Below are 22,286 nucleotides of genomic sequence, written 5' to 3'. Positions count from 1 at the left end.
ATCAATGTTATTTATGTGTTTTGGAAGCATGTTCAAATGTTTTCATAGAATAGGTTGATATAGGTAGAATTGCATGATTGAGAATATTTTCCATTTTAATTGTGGAAGGTTCTGCCAAAGTTCTAATAAAAAATATGTATTGAATTATAATCTCAGCAGCAGTATATAAAGCTTATTTCCCACACTGTTCTTTAAATTGGCTATCTTCAGTAATTTCTATTTTTGTCCAATGTGATAGGTGAAAATATATTTGTGCCATTTTCATTTACATGTGTTTGGCCACTTATAAAGTTTAATATGGCATTAATTAGATAAACTTTTCTATAAACAACAGAAATGTACCCTGGCGTATTATCTAAAATAAAGTTCAATTACGAAGTTACTCCTAGAATTAATAGAAAAATAAAGAACTCTATTTCAGTAAAGATAGGGATCAGGACAGTTTGAGAAAATGGAGTAGCAGGACTGAAAGGACAAAGTCCCATGGTAGTTATTGCCGAGAAGAATTGATTCCAGTTGCTTTTGGTATTCTTATTTCTCTGCTCAACATTCAGATCCCAGGAAGAAGTATATTTATTGGTTTCTCCCATTTCCCATGCACAGCCTTGGCTTGTTTAAATGGGGGATCTTGACTGACAGTCCTGTCAAGGCTTTATCTACATGGTTTCTTCCCTCAAAGATACACGAGGATGCTATAACCCGAGGATGAAAGATGAATTCTTGGAGGGGATAAATAGTAGGTGAAAGCACACATTCTTCTAAAATGTAGACACCCCAAAACTTCATACAGATACCATATCCAACTCCAAGTCCTGGTTCGCTGGAAACATCTGTGGAGATGATTGTTTTCTCCCCACTCTCCATATGTTTGGGCTTAACATACAGAAATGTAATGAGAAAGTAAAAAATTTAACTACAAATATGAATTTAATCAAATGATGATTTTAATGATATAAAGAATGAAATACACGTAAAGTCTGTGGCATTGGCTTTGCAACTGGTTGAACGTTGTAGCTGAAACTTGAAACATTTCTCCTGCTTATACATTTTTACCCAGAGCAGTGACCTATTGCTACCTGATAGTTCTGAGACTTTGGTAGTATTGTTTGCATAGGGATGAATTAGTCTCTCAGGTACCGTTACTGAAAGGCATGGTGGTACGTGGCAGTATAGGGTTATCTATCCAATATTTCCAGGTCTCCTCCCAGGCACTTGATTTTATTTTACTTCCTTTAACTGTAGTAATACAGAGTGTCCATATGGCTCTCTCACAATAAACTGGGCAGGAAGTAGGTTTTCTATGCTTTCTTATCCTTGGCCACAGTAACCAGAAGTATTCCAGACATCAGCTCTTTTGTTAGGTTGGATCACAGAGTAAAGAGAGATAGAAAGACACCCTCCCCTCCAGCACCCATGATCCTCACAGAATGAGGGATAAATAAACCTCTCTAAGGTTATGCCCCTATGATTTTGGGTTATTCCTAGCCTTCCATGACAAACCAATGCTAGAAGGAGAGATACTATTAGTACTCTGTATTCCCGTTGTACGGCAGCAAACCTATTGGTTTTTCTCCTTTCCCATGTCACAGCCTTGGCTTGTTTAGGTTGGGAAATCAGAATCAACTATATCAGTTAACATTATATCTTTTTTTTTTCCCTTGCTTGTTTACCTAGTGCTATGAAAAGCCTTAAAAATGTCTGTGTGTCAGTTTCAGCTCCTAATTCAATGAAAACTTTATCATATGGCAGCACTCTTCACTTTGGTGTTAAAGCATCTAAACCATGATAGTTAAAGACCAAGGGGATGGGAAGCAAAATTTTCAAAGTGGATGTAGTAGTCACTGTTTTTCAGAGAAATCGATCCAATAGGTTATATAGAGAGGTATTGATTATAAGGAATTGGCTTATATGCTATTGGAGACTGACAAGTACAAAATCTACAGAGTTGATGTTTCAGCTTGAATCTAAAGGCTAGCAAGCTATTTTAGAACCAGAAAGAGCCAATGTCTTAGTTTGAAGGCATCAAGCTAAAGAGTTCCCTCTGGAGTAGGGTCAGTCTTTTATTCTGTTTTGACCTTCAACTGATTGAATGGGGCCCACCCGCATTATGGAGGGCAATCTCCTTTATACAGTCTACCAATTTAAGTGTTAATCTCATCCTCACAGAAACACCCAGAATAATGTTTGATCAATTATCAGGTCGCCCCATGACCCAACTAAGTTGACATGTAAAATTAACCATCACAATGGGTATTAAGTCTAATTCGTAAGTTTCATCACTCCAACTTCACCTTTTGCCCCCAGGACCATGCTTTTTCTCACATGAGTAAGCAGCATCACATAGTTTAGAGCATCTGCTACAGCGGTAGTACACCATTTACGTGTTCCCACTGATTCAGTGACCAAGTCTTCAGTAGACTATTTCAGGATTCTACTGACCAACTGCTTCTGCCTAATGAAATACAAGAGACTTTTAAGTCTTGGGGTCATCAGCCCACTGTCTTTCTTCCTTCTCAGTGAAAGGAATTTTTTGAAAGGAGAGAGCAGTATGTGAGACACTATGATAGTGTATAAATCATTCAATAAATCAATTGTTATGACCATTGACAAAGACATCATGAGAAGGAAAAGTAAATCCAATTGCTAGAATAAATGTCTAGTGCAGGGAGGCAAAGGCTGCAGTTCCATTATGAAAGGGGTCAGGTGAATTTAGCCTACTCCTAAATAGTTGGCAGAGTCCCTTAAAGTAAATCAACATATTGGCGTGCACTCATTGCTTTCTTTGATGACAACTGAGCAATCCAGAGTCAGTAACTACCCTTCTTATTGAAGATAAATTAGTGTTGTCTCTTCCGATAGCCTCCCCTCCTACTAATATGAACATGAGCCTTTTTTTGCACACTCACTAGGAATAACTAAGAAAAAATGCTGTTTGGGATTTATTTGGGTCATTTACAGTCCCAACTATGGGTTCATTCTGAGAAGCTCACTTATATAAGCTTTCCTTTCGTGACTAATTCTCCATTCCTGTCCTTTCGAGGTCCTTTATAGTGTAAGACATGTTATTAGTCAGTACTGTTGCATTGGTGTGTTTCATAAACTGTGGACATCATTCTGCCCAGAAAAGGTAGACAACAAGTTTTATTGTTTAAAATACTGCTGCCTGGTCAACTGGCCTTCTCTCCTGTCCTTCTCATATTACTCCCAGTATAGTTGTACTGCACAGCAGTCTGCTTCCTGCTACTTCTGGTGTATCATGGAGAAGCATTGGTAAACCATGTTTTTGTTTTTGTTTTTGTTTTTGTTTTTATCCTTAAAGAGTGAGAATAAAAAACTCCCTATGAGGACATAGATATGGGTTGAAGGAGTGGTGCAGAGTATAGGCAGATTCTGAATATCTGATTGATTCTATGCAGTCAGCGTGGAGAACCACTGAATAAGTAAATCGATTGCTATATAATAGGTGTCATAGGCCATATGATATGGTGCAACTGGGGTAACTTCCCAATTACATTTATAATAATCATTGTAAATTCTTAGACAACTGTCAGTCTTTTGCACTACCATTTTTACAGGTTCACATATGGATGAATCAACAACCCATAATTATCTCTTAGATCAAAATTCAGATTTAAATTTCAGAGAAAATTATTTCATTGGCCTAGCTTTGGCCCTTTTGTTTGGGTCAGTACAGTTGGTTTACTTGTTTGATAGATCTACCGAAACTGTTCTCAGCACTGTTTCCCCATAATCAAATAAGGCCAAAAGAACAGATGCTCCAAACAAGTATCTTTTTCTTATGTATACTAAACTTTCATATTTTTTGACTAAAACATATGTTCTTTTACTTGCCCATTTTCCTTTTGATTTATTTGACTTTTTTATGTTCATTTTGAGATCTCATTGCATAAGTATTAACACCATCGCTTTATATACGTTGCAAATGTTTTCTTCTAGTTTGTTCTGTACTTTCAATTTATGCATTTTCTTTTTTTGTCATGTAAATATTAAAAATTTTCATCTACGAGTTCTGTGAAGAATGATTTCTCTATTTTATGTTTTAGAAAACCCTTTCCTCAAGTCAAGCTTATGAAATGTTCCTGTACATCTTCTTTTATTACTTTTATATTTGGTTTTAGATTTTTGACCTTTAATCTTTTTTTTAAAGATTTTATTCATTTATTTGACAGAAAGATAGAGCCAGAGAGCACAAGCAGGAGGAATGGCAGAAGGAGAGCAAGAAGCAGGTCTCCCACTGAGCAGGGAGCCAGATGCAGGGCTCGATCCCAGGACCCTGAGATCAGGACCTGAGCTGAAGGCAGACGCTTAACTGACTGAGCCACCCAGGCACCCCTCTGACCTTTAATCTTTAAAGATTGCATTTTCTCTTAGAAGTGCATTGAAAGATATGGATTAAGTAGAGATGGAACACATTCTCCCCCTTACATTGAAATGTAATTTTCCATGGTGCCTTCATGGCTCAGTCAGTTAAGTGTCCAACTTGATTTCCGCTCAGGTCATCATCTCAGGGTTGTGAGATCAAGCCCTGCATTCTACTCCATCATGGGCGTGGAGTCTGCTTAAGATTTTCTCTCCACCTCTCTCTCCCTTTGTCCCTCCCTTGCTGTCTTAAAAAGAAAAATGTGATTGTCCCAACAAAAGCTATTCATTAGTTCACTGTTTCATGACTGACTTGACTATTTTGTATATGATGAAATGATATATATGTTAGAGTATTGCTGCTCTTTGCTTTGTTGATCTGTTTGTTGATTCTAATGAGAGACTGTGGTATATACTTTAACTCCCTAATTATTCTCTCAAAATTTAGTGACATTTTCTCTCCCTTGTTTGTTCATGTCTCAAGTTTTTTAGAAAAAATGAGTTTGAATGCAATTGCATTGAATTTCTAGTTTCATTTGGATCACTATGACAATGCCCTGTTTCTGATACCAATCCCCACACTGTGTCTCCATTGGCAGACCTGTGCTTCTGTGGAGAGCTGTTCCTTGTTATCCTGGAGGCGAATGCCACAGGTAGCTGCTCTTAATGGGTGCTATGTCCAGCCTCCACTTAGTCCCATGACTGACCTGCTTGCTTGTCATAACTCTCCCCACACCTATTTCTAGCTGTGCTATTCCTAATCAAGCTTTCTTGACAGAGCTACTTTTGCAGTTGTCTCCTTTTACTGTTTTGCTTTGGAAACTGTTCCATTCTGTAAGGTCTCTCTACTAATCTAATATTCATTGTGATTTAGTTTCATCTTTGTTTCTGGTGTATTACTTTACCACTGCTAGAAGATGTGTCTGTATCTATATATCTATATATCTATATATCTATGTATCTATATTATCTGCCACCATGAGCCTGCAGTTATTCATTATTTTATTTATTTTTTAAAAGATTTATTTATTTGAGAGAGAGAGTGCACACCACAGTGGGGAGGGTCAGAGGGAGAAGCAGACTCCCCGCTGAGCAGGGAGCCTGATGTGGAACTCAGTCCTGGGACTCCAGGATCATGACCTGAGCTGAAGGCAGTCACTTAACCAACTGAACCATCTAGGCGCCCCTTATTCACTATTTTAATTTCCCTTTTTCCCATTTTTCCTTTTTAGCATCAAATTTTTAAATCTTTTTTCATCTCTTCTATTATCTCATCTTTATTTTTTTTTTCTTTTCTGGCAGTTTGTTTATAGAGTAGAAACTTTTCTTGGTGTATTGAAACTATGCTAATCCTTAGTGTGAATTATTTAGTAAATACCAAACTCTTTGGACATTTCTCTTTTTGTCTTTAATTGTTTTCAAGACAGAAATGGCTATTTGTTTCTTTATTTCCTTTTTAGATCCTTATATAAATTCTCTCTGATCCTATTCTATTTAGTGATCTTAAAACTAGTATCTATGTCATAAAATTGGTTTCTTCCTGATAATGCATATTGTGATCTAATGGAATAAATTATTTGGAGGTATAAACTAGTTGGAAAAGATGAAATATAAAATATGTATTGCTTTCTGGTCAGAGAATGGTGAGGTGTTTTTTCCTTTACAGCGTTAAAATAAATAAGTACATCTCTGGCTGTTACAACTGCATATGCTAATGTGGCCTATGAAAAGTCAGTATCAAGTTTTTATGTACTTGTGACATAGCTTTTTCTTTTCTGACTCAAAGCTTTATGAAAGTACAGATGCTTTATTTTATGCTCATATCATCCCTAAACTATTTCAGAAAAAATATCAAGTATTTATTGAATTGAAACAAAATGTAAGATAAATCTTTTCAAATCATGCAAATTATTTTCCAGATTGTTAGCATAATTAGGCGTAATGATTTTTTATGAAAGATGCTTTATAGAAATCTTCGGTTTCATCTAACTGAACTAAATGCAAAACATATATAATATTAAAAATAAAATTTAGCAGTCAATAAATTCACATATTCTAAGTATCATACACATTTGCATAGTGAAATCTTTAAATATATTCTATTATAAAATAAATGTGTAATTTAGGAAAGATATAACAAATTCCACAGATTTAATTACTTTCTTACTTTAAGATATAATTTATATAACAAAGTTTCTATCATATTTTATGTAAATAAAATCCATCTTGAATCAGAACTTATGACCTCCTACATATGTCTCTTGTTATGGAATCTTGTTATGTCAGAGATCTAAACAAAATCCTTAGAAGGCTGAGAAAAAGTTCATCAAAATTCAATCCAGCTCTACTGGAAATTTCCAGAAAAAAATGTTGCTAATTGTAAAAATTGTTGGTAATGTAAAACTAAAGCACTGAGCTCACCCTTTCAATCCTTATGATTAGTCATATTTTATGATGATTCTGTGAGCCACTTCTGTTTGTATGGTTTTTTTAAGATTTATTTATTTATTCAGGAGGGGGTGGTGGCAGAGGGAGATGGAGAGAGGAAATCTCAAGCAGACTCCCCACTAAGTGTGGAGCCTGATGCAGGGCTCATTCTCACGACCCTGAGATCATGACCTGAGCTGAAATCAAGAGTCAGATGCTTAACCGACCACGCCACCCAAGTGCCCCTAAATGGGTGAGCATAATTCTGTCTTTATCACTAAAGCAATTGAGTTTGAAAATAGATCTGTGTTTTTATATTAAAAATCTATAGGTTAGTAAAAGTAACAAAAGCATTAGCATGCTGCTACAATTAACAAAGTTATATAATCTCCTGCCTTATAGAAGAACTTCCCCATTTCGGGTATTACAACTCTGTACTCACTTTCCACATATATCAGCAAATGCATTATGACTTTAAAGATGCTGAAAATCTGAAATTTTATTATTCATCTCACAAAGAAAGCAATAGTAGCTAGCTGAATAGCAGTTAGACTAGACAGCTATGTTATTATTTAGAGATTATTACTTATCTAAATTCCCTGAACATTCTTTTTCTTTTTCTTAAGATTTTATTTATTTATTTGACAGAGAAAAAGACAGCCAGTGAGAGAGGGAACACAGGCAGGGGCAGTGGGAGAGGAAGAAGCAGGCTCCCAGTAGAGCATGGATCCCGATGTGGGGCTCGATCCCAGGACCCTGGGATCATGCCCTAGCTGAAGGCAGACACTTAACGACTGAGCTACCCAGGTGCCCCTCCCTGAACATTCTAAAAAGAATAACTTCACCTGAATTGGCTGCTAGAAATAACCAATTCATTTGTCTATATGATTTAACCTGTTTCTTACTTTATTCTACAAAAGTCAAGTTTCTAATAAGTAACAAACTATTTTATTTGAATATTTACAGTTTGCTAAGCCTGCCCAGCATGTTTCCCTGGCACAACTTTCCCATCAGCCCCAGGTAGTTAAAGGACATGTCCTTACTAGTGAGTGAAAATAAGGAAACTCATAGTAGATGATTATCTCAGAATCCTTTAGGAATGACGATCATGTAGCTTACTCCTATAATTTAATTAAAAAGAATAAAAGTGGACAGTGTAATCCACCCTCAAATAGACTAACAATGCAACAGCTAAGTAAAACGTAAAACTGTAGCTTAATAATAGTAATAATAATAAAACTAACATAAATTGATCCAGAATATATTTATTAAATGGCTAACAGATGTGAGGAACAAGTCTTAGAACTGCCAGTCCACTCTGAGCTGTTGATAACACTTTCTGCTCACATGGCCTTATGTTTCATTGGAGGAAGACAGATTAAACTAATAAAAAATACATTATGTCAGTGGATAAGGTAAATAGAATATACATTGGTAATGAGTGTTCTGTTTGTTCTTCTATATAGGCTGAGCGGGGAAGAACTCACTTAGTATAGACCTGAAGGAGATAAAGGAGCAAGCCATTTGGTCATCTCATAGAAGAGCATTTGAGGCAGAGAGAGAAAAACAGAAATAAAAGCATCATGATGGGACAATATTTGACATGATTGGGGGACATTAGCAAGATGGCCAGGGTGGCTGAAGCATAGTGGATAGGAGTAGCATGTGAGAATGGTACTGAGGAACCATTCAAATCACATAGGGTCTTAGGGTTACCATGAGTATAATAATTAGGTTTATCCAGGACTCTTCTGGTCTATTCCTGGATTTCCAGCATCTATCCCAATTTAGTATTTAGCCTGGAATTTTGTATTTTTAATTTAAGTATTGTTATTAGTGGGTACATTATAATAAGCCCTGATAATGATGGGTTTGGGATCTCTCCAGTTTGTATATCCAGTCTCTGCTATGTTTTCCTCTAGTAGGATGTAAGACACATCTGTCCAATGAATGGTGTTCTCACTTTTACATATCATCTTTAAGTCTAAAACATAACCAGAAAAATAACTGTCTTTTCCCAACTATTCCCACATGTAAAAACAAGCAACATTTTTTTCTGAAGTACAGTATATAGTGGATTCAAAGAAAAAAATAAATATGCACTAAAAACTGTGTTGGCCCATGGGCCCATTATGCTGTGGCCATGGACTCTCATCTTCTTGTGAGATGCAAGCGAGAATAAATATACCAATCAGCAATGTCCGTGGAGTTTGGGGGAAATCATAGGTTAGATAAATATTAAATAAATGTGAGGAAGAGAAGATGAGCAATCCTGCCAATTATTTTTAATGAATGGTTTCAATACTCTTATTCAGTGTTTTTTTTAAACTAAACATGTAGTTTAAATCTATAAATATTTATGTTTTGTACACTTTTATTTTGCAATAAAACTTTTCAGCAAAAATCAGCTAAAAATGAAAATGCATATTAAATGAAAAATTCAGTTCTAAGTTTCCATTTTCTCTGAAATAATTGATGATGAATACATGATTTTTATGAAGTACTTATCAACATGTACCATTGACAATGGGAGCTCTAGTGGTATCATTGAGCATATTGAAACTATAAGCACAAATATGTTGTAGAAACATGAGTATCTGCTTCAAAATTAATAGCTAATTATCTGCTCAAGACAACCATTTAAATTGCAGAAAATCTCTTCACCTATCACTCTCTGAAGCATGATTTTTCATTTAGATCAAATGACTGTCCTAAGTTAATGTTCATATTCAATTCCAAGTTTTCTTATGTGTGTTATAAGCGAAGTGATTAACTGTTAATATTTTGGCTTCATTGGTGGAAGAACTTTAAAAAGATTAAGTAATCCCATTTTTATATCAGAGTAATCAAAATGCTTTAAACAGAAAATCCATTAAAAAGTAAAGCACTAATGATTTTATTATTTGTTCCTATGGTGATAATTTGAACAAGATTTTGTTGGAGCACATAATCATGGCAAAAATATGGTTTTGATCAAAGTAAGAAACAATAGATAAAAACATGTTCTGAATTGGTTGTGGTACACACATAAATCATAATTGCATCTGAAGAAATTTTAATATATTATTAAATAAAATATAAGCCTTAATTGTCTAATTCTATGTGTGTGCATAAATGAGCATGAACATATGTATAAACGCACACAAATTACTCAGTGATTATGCTATGGATTCTGTAGTCACTAAGGAACACGTATCTCTGGATACTATTACTCCAGTAAGTCTTTTTCAGGTTGTAAACTTCTCTTTCATTTAAAATTCTGCCACTGAAGAAGTGTGAAAGTTTAAAATAATTTAACGTAGAGGTAATCAGCCTATAGAAATCTACAATTTGATTTCATCTCGTCATCACTTCATAAAAATATTATTCAAAATTATTCTTATGAAAAGCCAATCAAATATAAAAAATGTTTAAGTCTATCAAGCAGTTCATTAATGAAATTATTATACTTAATCTTAGCCAAAAGGCCAAGAAATGAACATTAATGAAATTATTATGCTATTATTCTCGACTTTATGATGTAGTGTCTGTGTGCTATCTTAAATTTGCAATCTGTTGTGATTTCTTTTCTTATTCTAAATAAATATACATATATATACATATTTATATATAATTTATGAGAACTAATTTTTACATATTTTTTTCTTAAAGAGGGCATCAAATTTTAGAAATATCATATCCCTCAAAATCGGTATCCATCCTTGCTCCTAATTTATCAATGAGATATCATAGAAAGGAAATTACTTCAACTTATGTTTATTATTCCTACTATTAAAAACACATTGATATCCATGTCTATCTCGACTCCCTCCCCTATTCTCTTATTAGATGTAGCATCTGTCCTAAATAAAGTATATTCAACTTCTTCCCTGGGTCCCTGCTTCTCTTGCTTCTTTGACTCTTCATTCATTATCCCACCCCCTTGCTATCACATCTCGAGTTTTCTCTTCTACTGCCTTTTTATCTTAACTATGTAAGCCCTCTTTAAAAAAAAAAAAAGATTTTATTTATTTATTTGAGAGAGAGAGCTCATGTGGAGGGAGGGGCAGAGGGAGAGAATCTCAAGCAGACTCCATGCTGAGCATGGAGCCCTACTTGGGGCTCTATCTCACGACCCTGAGATCAGGATCTGAGCCAAAACCAAGAGTCAGATGTCCAGCCAACTGTGCCACCCAGGCGCCCCTATGTAAATCCTCTTAATATAAGCCTACTCTGTACTAAAGTGATTTGATTTAGTTTATAAAAACATATGCAATGATTAAAATGTTGTTACAAATTACAATAGGAAGGGATACAGATTCAAGACCAAAGGGAATAAAGAGAAATAATTCCTAGGTCATTGTGATGTTGCAAAAAATGAGCAACATATAAAACTAATGAAGCTGTTATTTTTAATTTGAAAAATGTTTGTTCAAATGTAAATCTACTTACCTTCCAATTCCTTCGTTTTTTTCACAACTAAATTCTTAATAAAATGAACTATTTTTCCACTTTTTCATTTCCTCTTCAGTGTAGTTGGGATTTTGACTCTACTCTCCATTGAGACTCCTATTATCAGTAATAAACTTACGGGTGTTAAATAAAGTCTTATTTTAATATTTCCTAAAAGTCTCTTCTGCCTTAGATATATATATATATTTTGAAGATTTATTTATTCATTTCGAGATGGAAAGACAGAGAGACAGTGGAGAGGGGCAGAGGGAGAGAATCTCAAGTAGACTCCCTGCTGAGTGAGGACCCCCAACTCTGGGCTTGATGTCATGACCGACGAAGAGATCATGACCTGAGCCGCATCAAGAGTTGGATGCTCAACTGACTGAGCCACCCAGCCCCCTCTCTTCTCCGTTGGATATTAGGAAATAATTGTCTCCTATCTTCTTATATAATTGGATACATCCTTCTTGGTACATCCCTTGAAAGTCACATTTTCCTTGAATTTCATACTCAGGACTCTTTCATGCATATATGCTTCCTTGATTTTACAATAATAAAATAATAGTGATTTGCAGGGCATGGGTCAAGGATTATGCAAAATATAACAACCTCATGAGTTGGGCATTGTCTCCATTTGCAGATGAGGGAGCTCATGATCAGACAGTTTAAATAATCTGCTCAAGGTTTTAATCCCATAAAAGAGCAAATCTTTGTTGTATTCCATCATGACCATTTTAACTTCTGTTCCTCCTTCTTACTTCCTTTCCTGATTTTGATTATCAAATATATTTGGATTGCTTCTGAATATTGCTTTCCATCTCAGATTTCTCTCCACAGCCCTATATAGATTTACGCAACTATTAGGCAACATTTCCAGATTAATGTCCCATAGGTGTCTCAAATTTTACATGTCTAACATAAAACTAATTTTTTTGACCTTTCTCAAACTTGTTCACTGATTTGTATCCCCTAATATGATGAAGGGAAAGACCATTCACCTTCCCCTTTCTTCTTACAATGCATTATTTCACACTGTCCAGAATTTCTCATCTAATCACTTTCCTGGTTTCCTATATTCGCCCTTTTTCTTATATATTAAAACTTCATTCACTTCCTCCCCTTCCCTGTCCGCCCAGTTCATCTGAGAATTAACTTAGCACAGCTTCAAAATTCAACTCAGGTATTTGTCTCTACTTTTATTAAGCCAATCTTGATATATTTCTCTATTTAATCTGCATCAGCGGCTTCCAAAGAACATTCTATTGTGACCTGAACTGTGTGTTATTTTGTCTGCTTTCTCAGTTAGGACATGGAGATACTTGAAGGAAAGGACTGTCCCTTGCATTTCAATCTCTGGAATCTAACCCAGTTTCTGGTACAGAGTTGTAGTTAATAAATGCATATTAAATAAATGAATTGATGCATGTGCTATAACACTTATAAAGTTACTTTTCTCAGTATATAATTATTCTGTTAAATGTAACTCTCTTTTTTTAGGCATTTATAGCTATTCTGTTGTATCTGATCCCTGTCAAAGTGTTTTTTTCCTCTATAGAAGTTCAGAAGTATTTCCTAATTCACAATACTTTACTTCACATTATAAAATTAACTTGGTGGAATGATCTGATGAATATAAAAGAAAAACTCATTCTAATTATTAATAATAAAAGTGTTTTAGAATGGCAAAATGAATTTGAGTAGATGTGCCAAAGAGACCTAAGCAACCTAATCTCTTCTGCTGTTACATTTTAGGAGTTAATTTTAGATGGTGTCCTTTGGACCACAGATGATGTCTTTGTGCTTTCCAATTGGAAGTATTAAGAATGAATCCTTCCAAGTTAACTTCTTTGAGAGATCAGGAAATATGTGTGATTTTTGGTTAAATTAAAACTCTTTATCATATATTTCTTTTCATTCTTCACTTCACAATTTTCAGTCTTTTTTACTTATGTGGTAGTCATATAACTTATAAACTTAGAAAAATATTTAAATTGCATTTTCATGTATATACATATATGTTAGTATGCAAACTATATACATATACTTTAGGACTTTGAGGAATGAAGACACATGTATATGGTCACAAACTTGATTGCATATTTATAGTACTGAATATAGTTACATAATTACTGAGTCAAATCACCTCCCTTCCAGGGTGCCTGGGTGGCTCAGTCAGTTAAGCCTCTGCATTTGGCTCAGGTCATGATCCCTGGGGTCCTGGGATGGAGCCCTGAGTTGGGCTCCCTGCTCAGCGGGGAGTCTTCTTTTCCCTCTCCCTCTGCCCCTTCCTCCTGCTCATGCTTGCTCACTCGCTCTTTCTCTCTCTCTCTCAAATAAAGAAATAAAATTTTTTTTAAAGAGTTACTTCCCTTCCAATCTAATGGCAGAAAACTCTTAACATGTTCAATCTGATTTCTAACTGATATAGCCCAATCATATATAAATGACAGGATCATTTATTTTCTGTGAATGATAATAGAAGATAGGAATAAAAAGAAATTCCTACATATTGTCATTTAAGAAATCTAATTATAAGACACTTTCCAAGATTATGGAATCAGTACTGCAGGTTTTCTTCTTTTTTTGAAAAGTTTTCCCAGTGTGCTTTTTAAATACTATTGTCAGGTACAAATCAAAACTTCCTAAATTTTCTATATTAATTTTATCTTAACATTTTTAGAAATGGAAAATAGACTTCTAAATCTTAGATAGAATATCTTGATTTGCTTTTACTGGTTCAAAATCTCACCACCCACTTTTATATGGGGTATGCTATAGTGGTGGCTGTTGAGCAAATGTGATAGGAAACCATCTGACACGGAGCTACTAAATCTGTACATTAACATAAGAGCTCTTTCAAATTTAGCTATTGTACATAAATAGTAAATGCTCTAAGAGAGCATTAATGACCAACACTGGAAGCTCAAAAATTATTAATCCACTTCATAAGTTGTTTTAAGTTTTAATTTCATAAATTTCCATAAAAGTAGTCTAAATAAATTCTGGAGCCATGCATTATTACTTCATTTCAAATGTTTATATGTATTAATTCTGCAAGTGAACCTCTGAAATTGGTAGGTGAAAGTGTAGTACACAGTACTAAAGTTTCCACAAAGAGGCATCTTTCCAGACACTCCTTATTCCCTCCTCCTTCTCCTTGTTAGGATGTCCTTTGAAGTGGGAGTCTCACATCTGCTGTTCTTTACAGCTTAGTGAGTGAAAAGTTGGTACCCATGCAGACCCTGTAGTTTGGCTCTTGGCAAGTCTCTTAGATGTGTTTGTTCTCAGTCAGACCTGTTTTCCTCTGCACTTTCTGTCCCTAATGCAGTGCCATAAGCAGGTCTCCCACCCGTTCATTGGCCTACAGTTTCTGATTGAAGGTAGGAAAACTCACTGTCCATCCAGCTTTGCTTGGTAGGAAGTTCTCTTTGTGATTATTTTGCCTGAACACTGGGGGAGGGAGGGTGAAAATAGAGGAGTGGCACTCTGACCTATAAAATATACATACTACTTTTAATGAAGGGAAGATGATTGAATTAGTAATAACCTATGGATACTACAATTTAATTTACAAACACATATTGTTTATTTCTTAAAACACTCCAACGAAGCAAATGGTATTAACTCCATTTTAAAGATAAGGAAACCAAGGCTCAGAATGATTAAGTAATTTTCCAAGGCTACAATTCAGTGAATGAATGAAATAAGGAATGAATGAATTTCTAGGGAAAGTAGCATGGATTGAGTGGATTAAGAGGCTAAGATAGGTCAATTTTCCAATCCATTTAGCAATCAATTTACAGAGAGTAAGCTGGTCTGACAGTCACATGGGGTTTATGTTTGGGGGTAGGATGCTGCTGAAGAACGAATGATGACAATTTTAAAAGAAACAAGAATGAATAACAGATGAAACATCATCATGGAGTAGAAGAACGATGGTGAGTCAAATGGATGGTTAGGCTTTAACCAGAATCAATTAGCTCTATGGTAGACTTTTTAGCTGCCAGCATATTTTGAAAAAATTTCTAGGCTTTGATGAGACAATGTTTGAAAATTAGGAGATAGACAAATTAATAGGCTATGTAATTGGCAAAAACTGATTTAGGGAGAACTAGAAAGTAGAAATTTTGTTCAATAACCATTAAAGGAATTCAAATAGTTATTTTAAAAAAATAAAAAGAAAGAAAGAGAGAGAGAAACCAAAGACTCACCAGAAATAGAATAGCTTATATGCAAGTGCTACGAGTTTTAAGGAACTTCCAAAATTGTACAGATGCTTCCAAAAATGGAAGATGAGGGTATATTCTGAAACTCTTTGAGACAGAATAATTTTGACAAAAAATTAGACAGAGATGGTATCAGGAAGAAAAACAGTAAGTCCATTGTGTTCATGACTATAGATGCTAAATATCTAAGCAAAATAGTAGCAAACTGAATCCAGTTCTCTATAAAAATATTAATAAACAGTGTCCAATTTGGCTATATAAAAGTATCATAAGGATGTTTTAATAATACAAAAATATTTAAATGTATATTCCCACATTTCTGATCAAATGAGATAAACCATATTAACATGTCAAAAGATACAGAAAACATTTTAACATATTCATAATAAAAATCCTTACTATAACAGGAATAGAAGGAAACTTTATTACCTTATAAAAGATGTCACTCAAAAAAAAAAAAAAAAGAAAATCTGTATAAAAACATCATATTAAATGGGGAAAATACAGAAATATTCCGTTTAAATTTAGGAACAAGATAGGGGCATTGCCCATGAATATCCCAATTCAGCAATGTTTTGGAGCTCTGGACAGCATAATAAGAAATAACAATTATAAGGATTGGAGATCACCATTATCATTAGCATGCTATATTCATGGATGGGGAAACTTAATTAATGTTGTACATGTTTTATTTCTCCCAAAAGTGATCTATAGGCTTAATGTTGCTCTGATCAAAATCGTAATTGGTTTTTATTTGTTATTATCTTTATTTTTGTAGAATAGGACAAGTTAACTTTAAAATGTATATAGAAAATCAAAGAAGGAATAATAGCCTAGATTCTTCATTCTCTATGGGATATAGACTTACTATAAAACTACTTAAGGAATTATAAGAATGTGCTTCTGGCACAGGGGTGGACAAAATACAAATAAAATAAAACAGTTCAAAAAGAAATATACTCATATGGAAATCTGATTTTTGATGGAGCTTGCATGGTAGGAAGTGGAATTATCCAATAAATAAAAAGATGGATTAAAGAAGAGAGAAAAATTGGTGCACAACAGCCACAAGAAAAGAAAGGAGGGAGGGAGGGAAAAGGAAAGAAAGAGAGGATGGAGGAAGGGGTAAAGGAGAGGGGTAAGGGAGAGGAAGGGAAGCAAATAAAGGGATCCCTACCTCACACCACCACATAGAACTGTCAAAAGTAAAACTGAAATTTTAAAAAGAGTATATATGAATTATCTTCTGACCTCTGAGTAGGCAAACTTTTCTTTCACAATACAGGCCAAAGTGCTAGCCACTTATGAAAAGGTTGATAAATTTGAATACAAATCTTTTTATTAAAATACACGTTAATTAAAGTTAAAACATTTCAATTTGTAGAAGATATTTGCAAAAACGCATTAATATTAAGAACAAGTAAAGAATTTTTACAAATCAACAAGAGAAAAAGGAGTGGAGAAAGGAAACAAAAGTCACGAATAGCCATTTCACAAACAAGGAAACCCATGAAATTAAGAAGTGTGACATTAAGAGTATTAGAATGTGCTCAGTCATATATTTTTATTACAAATGACTGCATGCATTGGTATAACATCTTTGGGAAACTAAAAGTTGCGTTAAAGTATACCCTACTCTGAAAGTAACCACTGTCCGTGGACACTAGAAAGCATGTGCAATAATGCAGTTATTATAAGAACATAAACCAATCCAAATGTCCATTGACATGAGTTAGAAAAGGCACACTCACATTAATGATAATTAGCAATAGAAATTAAATAACTTCAACTGTACATGGAGAGAACTTCACCTATCACATGAATGAGTCTTAGTAACAATACTAAGTGGAAAAAGCAAAAAGTGAACAATACGTTTCTATGGCATGTGCATGATAACCGAAAACTTAGAACAGTTCTCACCTTTGTGGGTGAGGAAGAAGAATGCTGTGGGGAAAGAGTACAGCATTCTATGTAAGTTTTTGGGAATGTTCTCCCATTGGGGTTGGCAATTGGTACATAGGTACTTAAATTATGCACAATATTATATTATACATGATATAAGCAAACAAATGGGAAATAGACTCAAAGAAAATATTGCAGCATGTCTAACAAAAGGTAAATATCCACAATATAATACCTAAGGAGATATGTGAAAGTTTGATATTCTAAATATTCATGGCTCTTAATATCAGGTGGTTGAGTTTTAGTTAATTTTTATACATTTGTATTATATTTATGCATTGTTTGTATTACTTTTACAAAATGTTTTTCTAATAATGCTAATTTAAATGAAAAATAACACTCATGTAGAATTTGTAAGATAATAATAAAAGACAACTCAGTGGAAAAGATGGGCAAGAGTTTGAAGATGGAGTTCACAGAAGAGATCACACACTTGTAAACCTACAAAAATATGCTCAACCCACTCACAAACAGGGATGTGTGATTTTACAATAAAAGTATAATTTGATTTTTCATTATTATTGCAGAAATTAAGTTGTTTACATGTAGTGTTTTCGAGTTGAAAGAAATTGACACATCTTTTATGGGAGGAGCTGTTCAGAGAGTAGTATGATGGTATCGTGGATTTCCTTTCTAGAAGATTAGCCTTCAAAACATATGCATATGTTCACATAATGTACTTCAAAAAGCGTTAACTATGATACTTATTTTTTGTAAAATACTGCAGTAGTTTAACAGTACCTGAAGAGAAATGGTTTATTTGATCACACAATGAATACCTTATGTAATACATTCACTTACTGTAAATCATGATGCAACACTTTATGAGCTGACACAGAAAGATCTCTTAGACATTTTTAAATTAAAAAATGCACACAAATTAACAGGATGTATAGCATGATCCCATTCATGTTAAAAATATGTGTATAATAAGATTCATATGTGTATATTCACATATGTAAATATATAGAAACATTTCTTGGATGATTGTATATTGTATTACTACCAGTGGTTATCCCTGGGTAAGGGAGGTAAACAGACACATTCCACATATTTCTGTCTTGTTTCAATTTTTTTTTTTTATTGCAAGAAAATAGGCATGTGCAGTTGTATAACTGGCTGTGTTACCTGCCTTTTTAACTTTCTCCAAGGTAGGTTGCATTAATAAGCACAGTGCTATATGCAGTAGCAATGGAGGCTATGGGCATTTATTATGGCCTACCCAGCAATTAGGCTTGAGTGTTGAGGGCATGTCAAAAGACAAAGGGAAGGCTGGCTCCCATTTGCAAATTCTAAGTCAAAGGAAATCCAGAAGCAGAACCCCAAAAGCAGTGTGATCAATTTTTTCCAGTAATGGAAAAGGCTGAAAACTCTCAAAGACATATTGGCTGGCATAATAATTGTATTTATGTAATGATTCAAAAGAAAATTTTTGATTAATAAAAATTATTCAATGAAATGCTGTAGTAAATGTCACTTTGGATTATATGTGAAATGCAGATCACATGTGAGAGAATAATTTATTAAAAATTATTATAATGTATTAGTTTTGTTTTTTTAAACTTTAGAGTTGATAAAAGAAAAAATATATTTAATATATGTTTAAATCAAGATGTTAATTCTTTTAGAATTTTATTCTAGGTAAGAGTTTAATATTTTTCAATAAAATCACTGAGATTATCTTACAGTTTTCATCAAATAAAAATGTCTTTTATTAGATAAAGCGCTGAGAATACAAAACTTTACAAGTCCGAATTTTAAAATACCAATCATGTGCCATAACGTGCTTATTTTTCAGGTTAAACTTTTTCCGTGATGTTCCTGATTTCAGAGTGCTGGCCTGTGGTGGAGATGGAACCGTGGGGTGGATTTTGGACTGCATAGGTAATGAAGACACATACTTAACGTGGCTGGGGTGAGAGTGATATATTAATGCATTGATATCTTTGGATGCTACAGTGATATAATCAGACATCTGGCATTGTTGCACATTACTTACTGGTTTAATGTGTTTTCTGTATTTCTAAGTTATAACTGACAAAATAGTTTGCAAGTATCTAGAAATCTTTCTTTTTTAATCCACTTCTTGTGGAATTTACTAAACCTTCAGAGCTATTTTCAAATCAGGCTTTACAAATTCCATTTGTTTCTTTGCCCTGGGGAGGGAGCCAAAGAGAATCTTAACATTTGTGATAAAATTTATGTCAAGTAGATGTGTTTATTTTTTTATGCATAGTGCCTCAAAACCTTACCTTCTGTGGTCATTCTTATCATATGCATCTATCATTATTATTACTATAGCTATTTTTTATTTATCATGTACTCCGTCATAGACCTTGTGCTAAGATTTTTACCCCATTCATCTTAATTCTCACAACTCTGTGACACAGTATGGATAATCCCATTTTAGAGAGAGGCTCTAAGGTGTGGTGAAGTTAAATAATTAGAATGGAGTCTGAGAGCTATAAATTGACAGAACTGGGTATAGACCTCATCCTTTAACCTTAACCTAGACTGCTTCTCTATTTAAGTTTTTACAACTTTATTTTTTATAAGCAAATGAAGCAGGTACATGACTGAGGGTAAAGTGTAGGCATGTATCACAAAAGCTTGGTGATTTAGAAAAATTATCTGGTTTTTCAGAGACAGTCAGCTGTCAGAACTGATTACTAATCAGTAAAATGATCATGAATTGGCCTTCATGAATAGATAAATCCCAAACAAATATCCATTTCTTTATTGTTCAGTTCTTTGATAAAAATGGGCTGTTCAAGGGGTGCCTAGGTGGCACAGTTGCTTGAGTATCCAAATCTTGGTTTTGGCTCAGGTCATGATCTCAGGGTCCTGAGATTAAGCCACATGTTGGGGCTCAGAGTCACCTTGAGATTCTCTCTCGCTCTCCCTCTACCCCTCCTGATTGTGCTCTCTTTCTCAATCAATCAGTATAAACAAAACCATGTGGAATTTGAGGGTGCCTGGGTGGCTCAGTCAGTTAAGCATCTGCCTTCAGGTCAGATCATGATCTCTGGGGTCTTGGGGGGAGCCCTGTGCCCGGCTCCCTGCTCAGCAGGGAGTCTGCTTCTCCCTCTCCCTCTGCCCCTCCTGCCCCTGCTTGCGCTCTCTCTCTCTCTCAAATAAATAAATAAAGTCTTTTAAAAAATGTGGAATTTCATTGGCAGAGATCTTTACTGCTCTGAGCCTAAAGCGTTATGTTCTCTAAAGCTTAATCTCAATGAAAACCTGCTGATCTCAGTTACCTAGCTCTTAAGTTGCTTACTCTGACCCAAAGCAGCACCATGGGTAGGAACAACACAGTGAATACTTTTTAGCATTTTACTAAGCATTTTTCAAAATATTTTATTCCTTAAAGTGAAATGTATCTAGAGTTGGTGTTGGAAAAGAGGTTTTTATAGGAACCCACACCTCCACTTTGGTGATGCCCCTCTAGTATATTCTTATGATGCATATATCTGCATCCTTGAGATTTCCATGATGTTAAAACCACCACAATTTTTAACTGAGTTAAGATTTTATTTTATTTTTTAAAGATTTTATTTATTTGTCAGAGAGAGAGAACAAGCAGGGGGAGCAGCAGGCAGAGTTAGAAGCAGGATCCTTCAGACATGAATCTTGAAAATTTCTATCACTTCATGAATTATGGTATTTTTCTGTGTTTTATAAATTGCTACAAATACATACAAATTGATCTTACTTTCTAATTGTATATAGCTCTAAAACATAACTTTTTCTGCTTTTAAGTACCTATAGAATGCCTTCATTTCATTCCAAGCTGTCTTCTTTACTGTTGTTCCATCTGTGATCAAAAGTTTATTTTATTTTAATTTTTGATTCCACAGAAAAGGCTAATGTTGTCAAGCATCCTCCAGTTGCTATTCTGCCTCTTGGGACCGGCAATGATCTAGCAAGATGCCTGCGATGGGGAGGAGGTAAACAGCTAACAAAAACCTTAAAAAAAAAGAAATACAGTGCAGAGCATTTCCCCCAAAAAAACTAAGGCCATCATTTTTAATATATGACAACTGCCATGTGAATTTAGCAAATAGAATTGCTGTGATAGATATAATACATAACTTTGAACAATAGGCTGGGGTAGAGAAGGAAATAGTGGACCGAGAGCTAGACTGTGAGTGCTGGCTTTTAATCTGATACTAATTATAGGGTTGGTGGGGCAAGGCAACTTTCTAAACCTCCCTGATTTGGGGTTCTAACTTAAGAAATGAGATAAGCATGGATTAACTCTAAAGTAACGTTCCGATTTTTAATCTCTGAGTTGTATAATAAAATCACTAACAAAGGAAAAAATTGAAAGGCTAATGAATGACTTATCCAGGAATGAATACAATAAGTAGTACTTTTTTTTTTGAGACCCACTTTATACCAAGCGATATGTTCTGTTTTTGGGGTATAGGGTTAAGAACAGAAAATGAGGTCTATCAAAGAGGCCTTGAATTCTAGTGGTACATAAAGTCATAAGTAAATTGTGAGACTAACAAGTAAACCTATAACCAACATAGCAAAAGGTCTCTTGGAGGAAATGACAAGATAACGTAGGGAGAACCCTAATGGATAGAATAATGACAGCCATATAGAACTGAGGGTAGACTTTAGAGGCAGAAAGAATCTCAAGTAAGAGGTCCAAAGTTAGGAAGGGACTTGACATACTCAAGGAACTCAAAATGGAATAGTGTGGATGAAACAGGGTAGGGGGGGAATATTTCAAAAGGTCTTAAAATAATTTGATGTATCATTAATAGTCTCTACTTACCTGAAGATTTCAAAGAAAAAAAAAAAAAAAACCCAGATTTTGCTAAAGAAGCCAGAACTGAAACAAAGTAA

General features: G+C 34.5%; 1 protein-coding gene across 11 annotated transcripts in view; it reads left to right on the top strand.

Annotated features, from left to right (window-relative positions):
* The window catches only part of DGKB (diacylglycerol kinase beta), an 863,998-nt gene that overhangs the window by 461,643 nt on the left and 380,069 nt on the right, over positions 1 to 22,286 (top strand). For all 11 annotated transcript variants that reach the window (XM_057304222.1, XM_057304226.1, XM_057304221.1 and 8 more), the window contains 2 exons: positions 19,228 to 19,313; positions 21,287 to 21,376. In XM_057304222.1, coding sequence (XP_057160205.1) covers positions 19,228 to 19,313; positions 21,287 to 21,376 — 176 coding nt within the window. The remainder of the gene's footprint in view (positions 1 to 19,227; positions 19,314 to 21,286; positions 21,377 to 22,286) is intronic.

Source organism: Ursus arctos, unplaced genomic scaffold, assembly GCF_023065955.2.
Source record: "Ursus arctos isolate Adak ecotype North America unplaced genomic scaffold, UrsArc2.0 scaffold_3, whole genome shotgun sequence".
Classification (NCBI taxonomy): domain Eukaryota; kingdom Metazoa; phylum Chordata; class Mammalia; order Carnivora; family Ursidae; genus Ursus; species Ursus arctos.
This window is presented reverse-complemented; position numbering and strand designations above follow the sequence as displayed.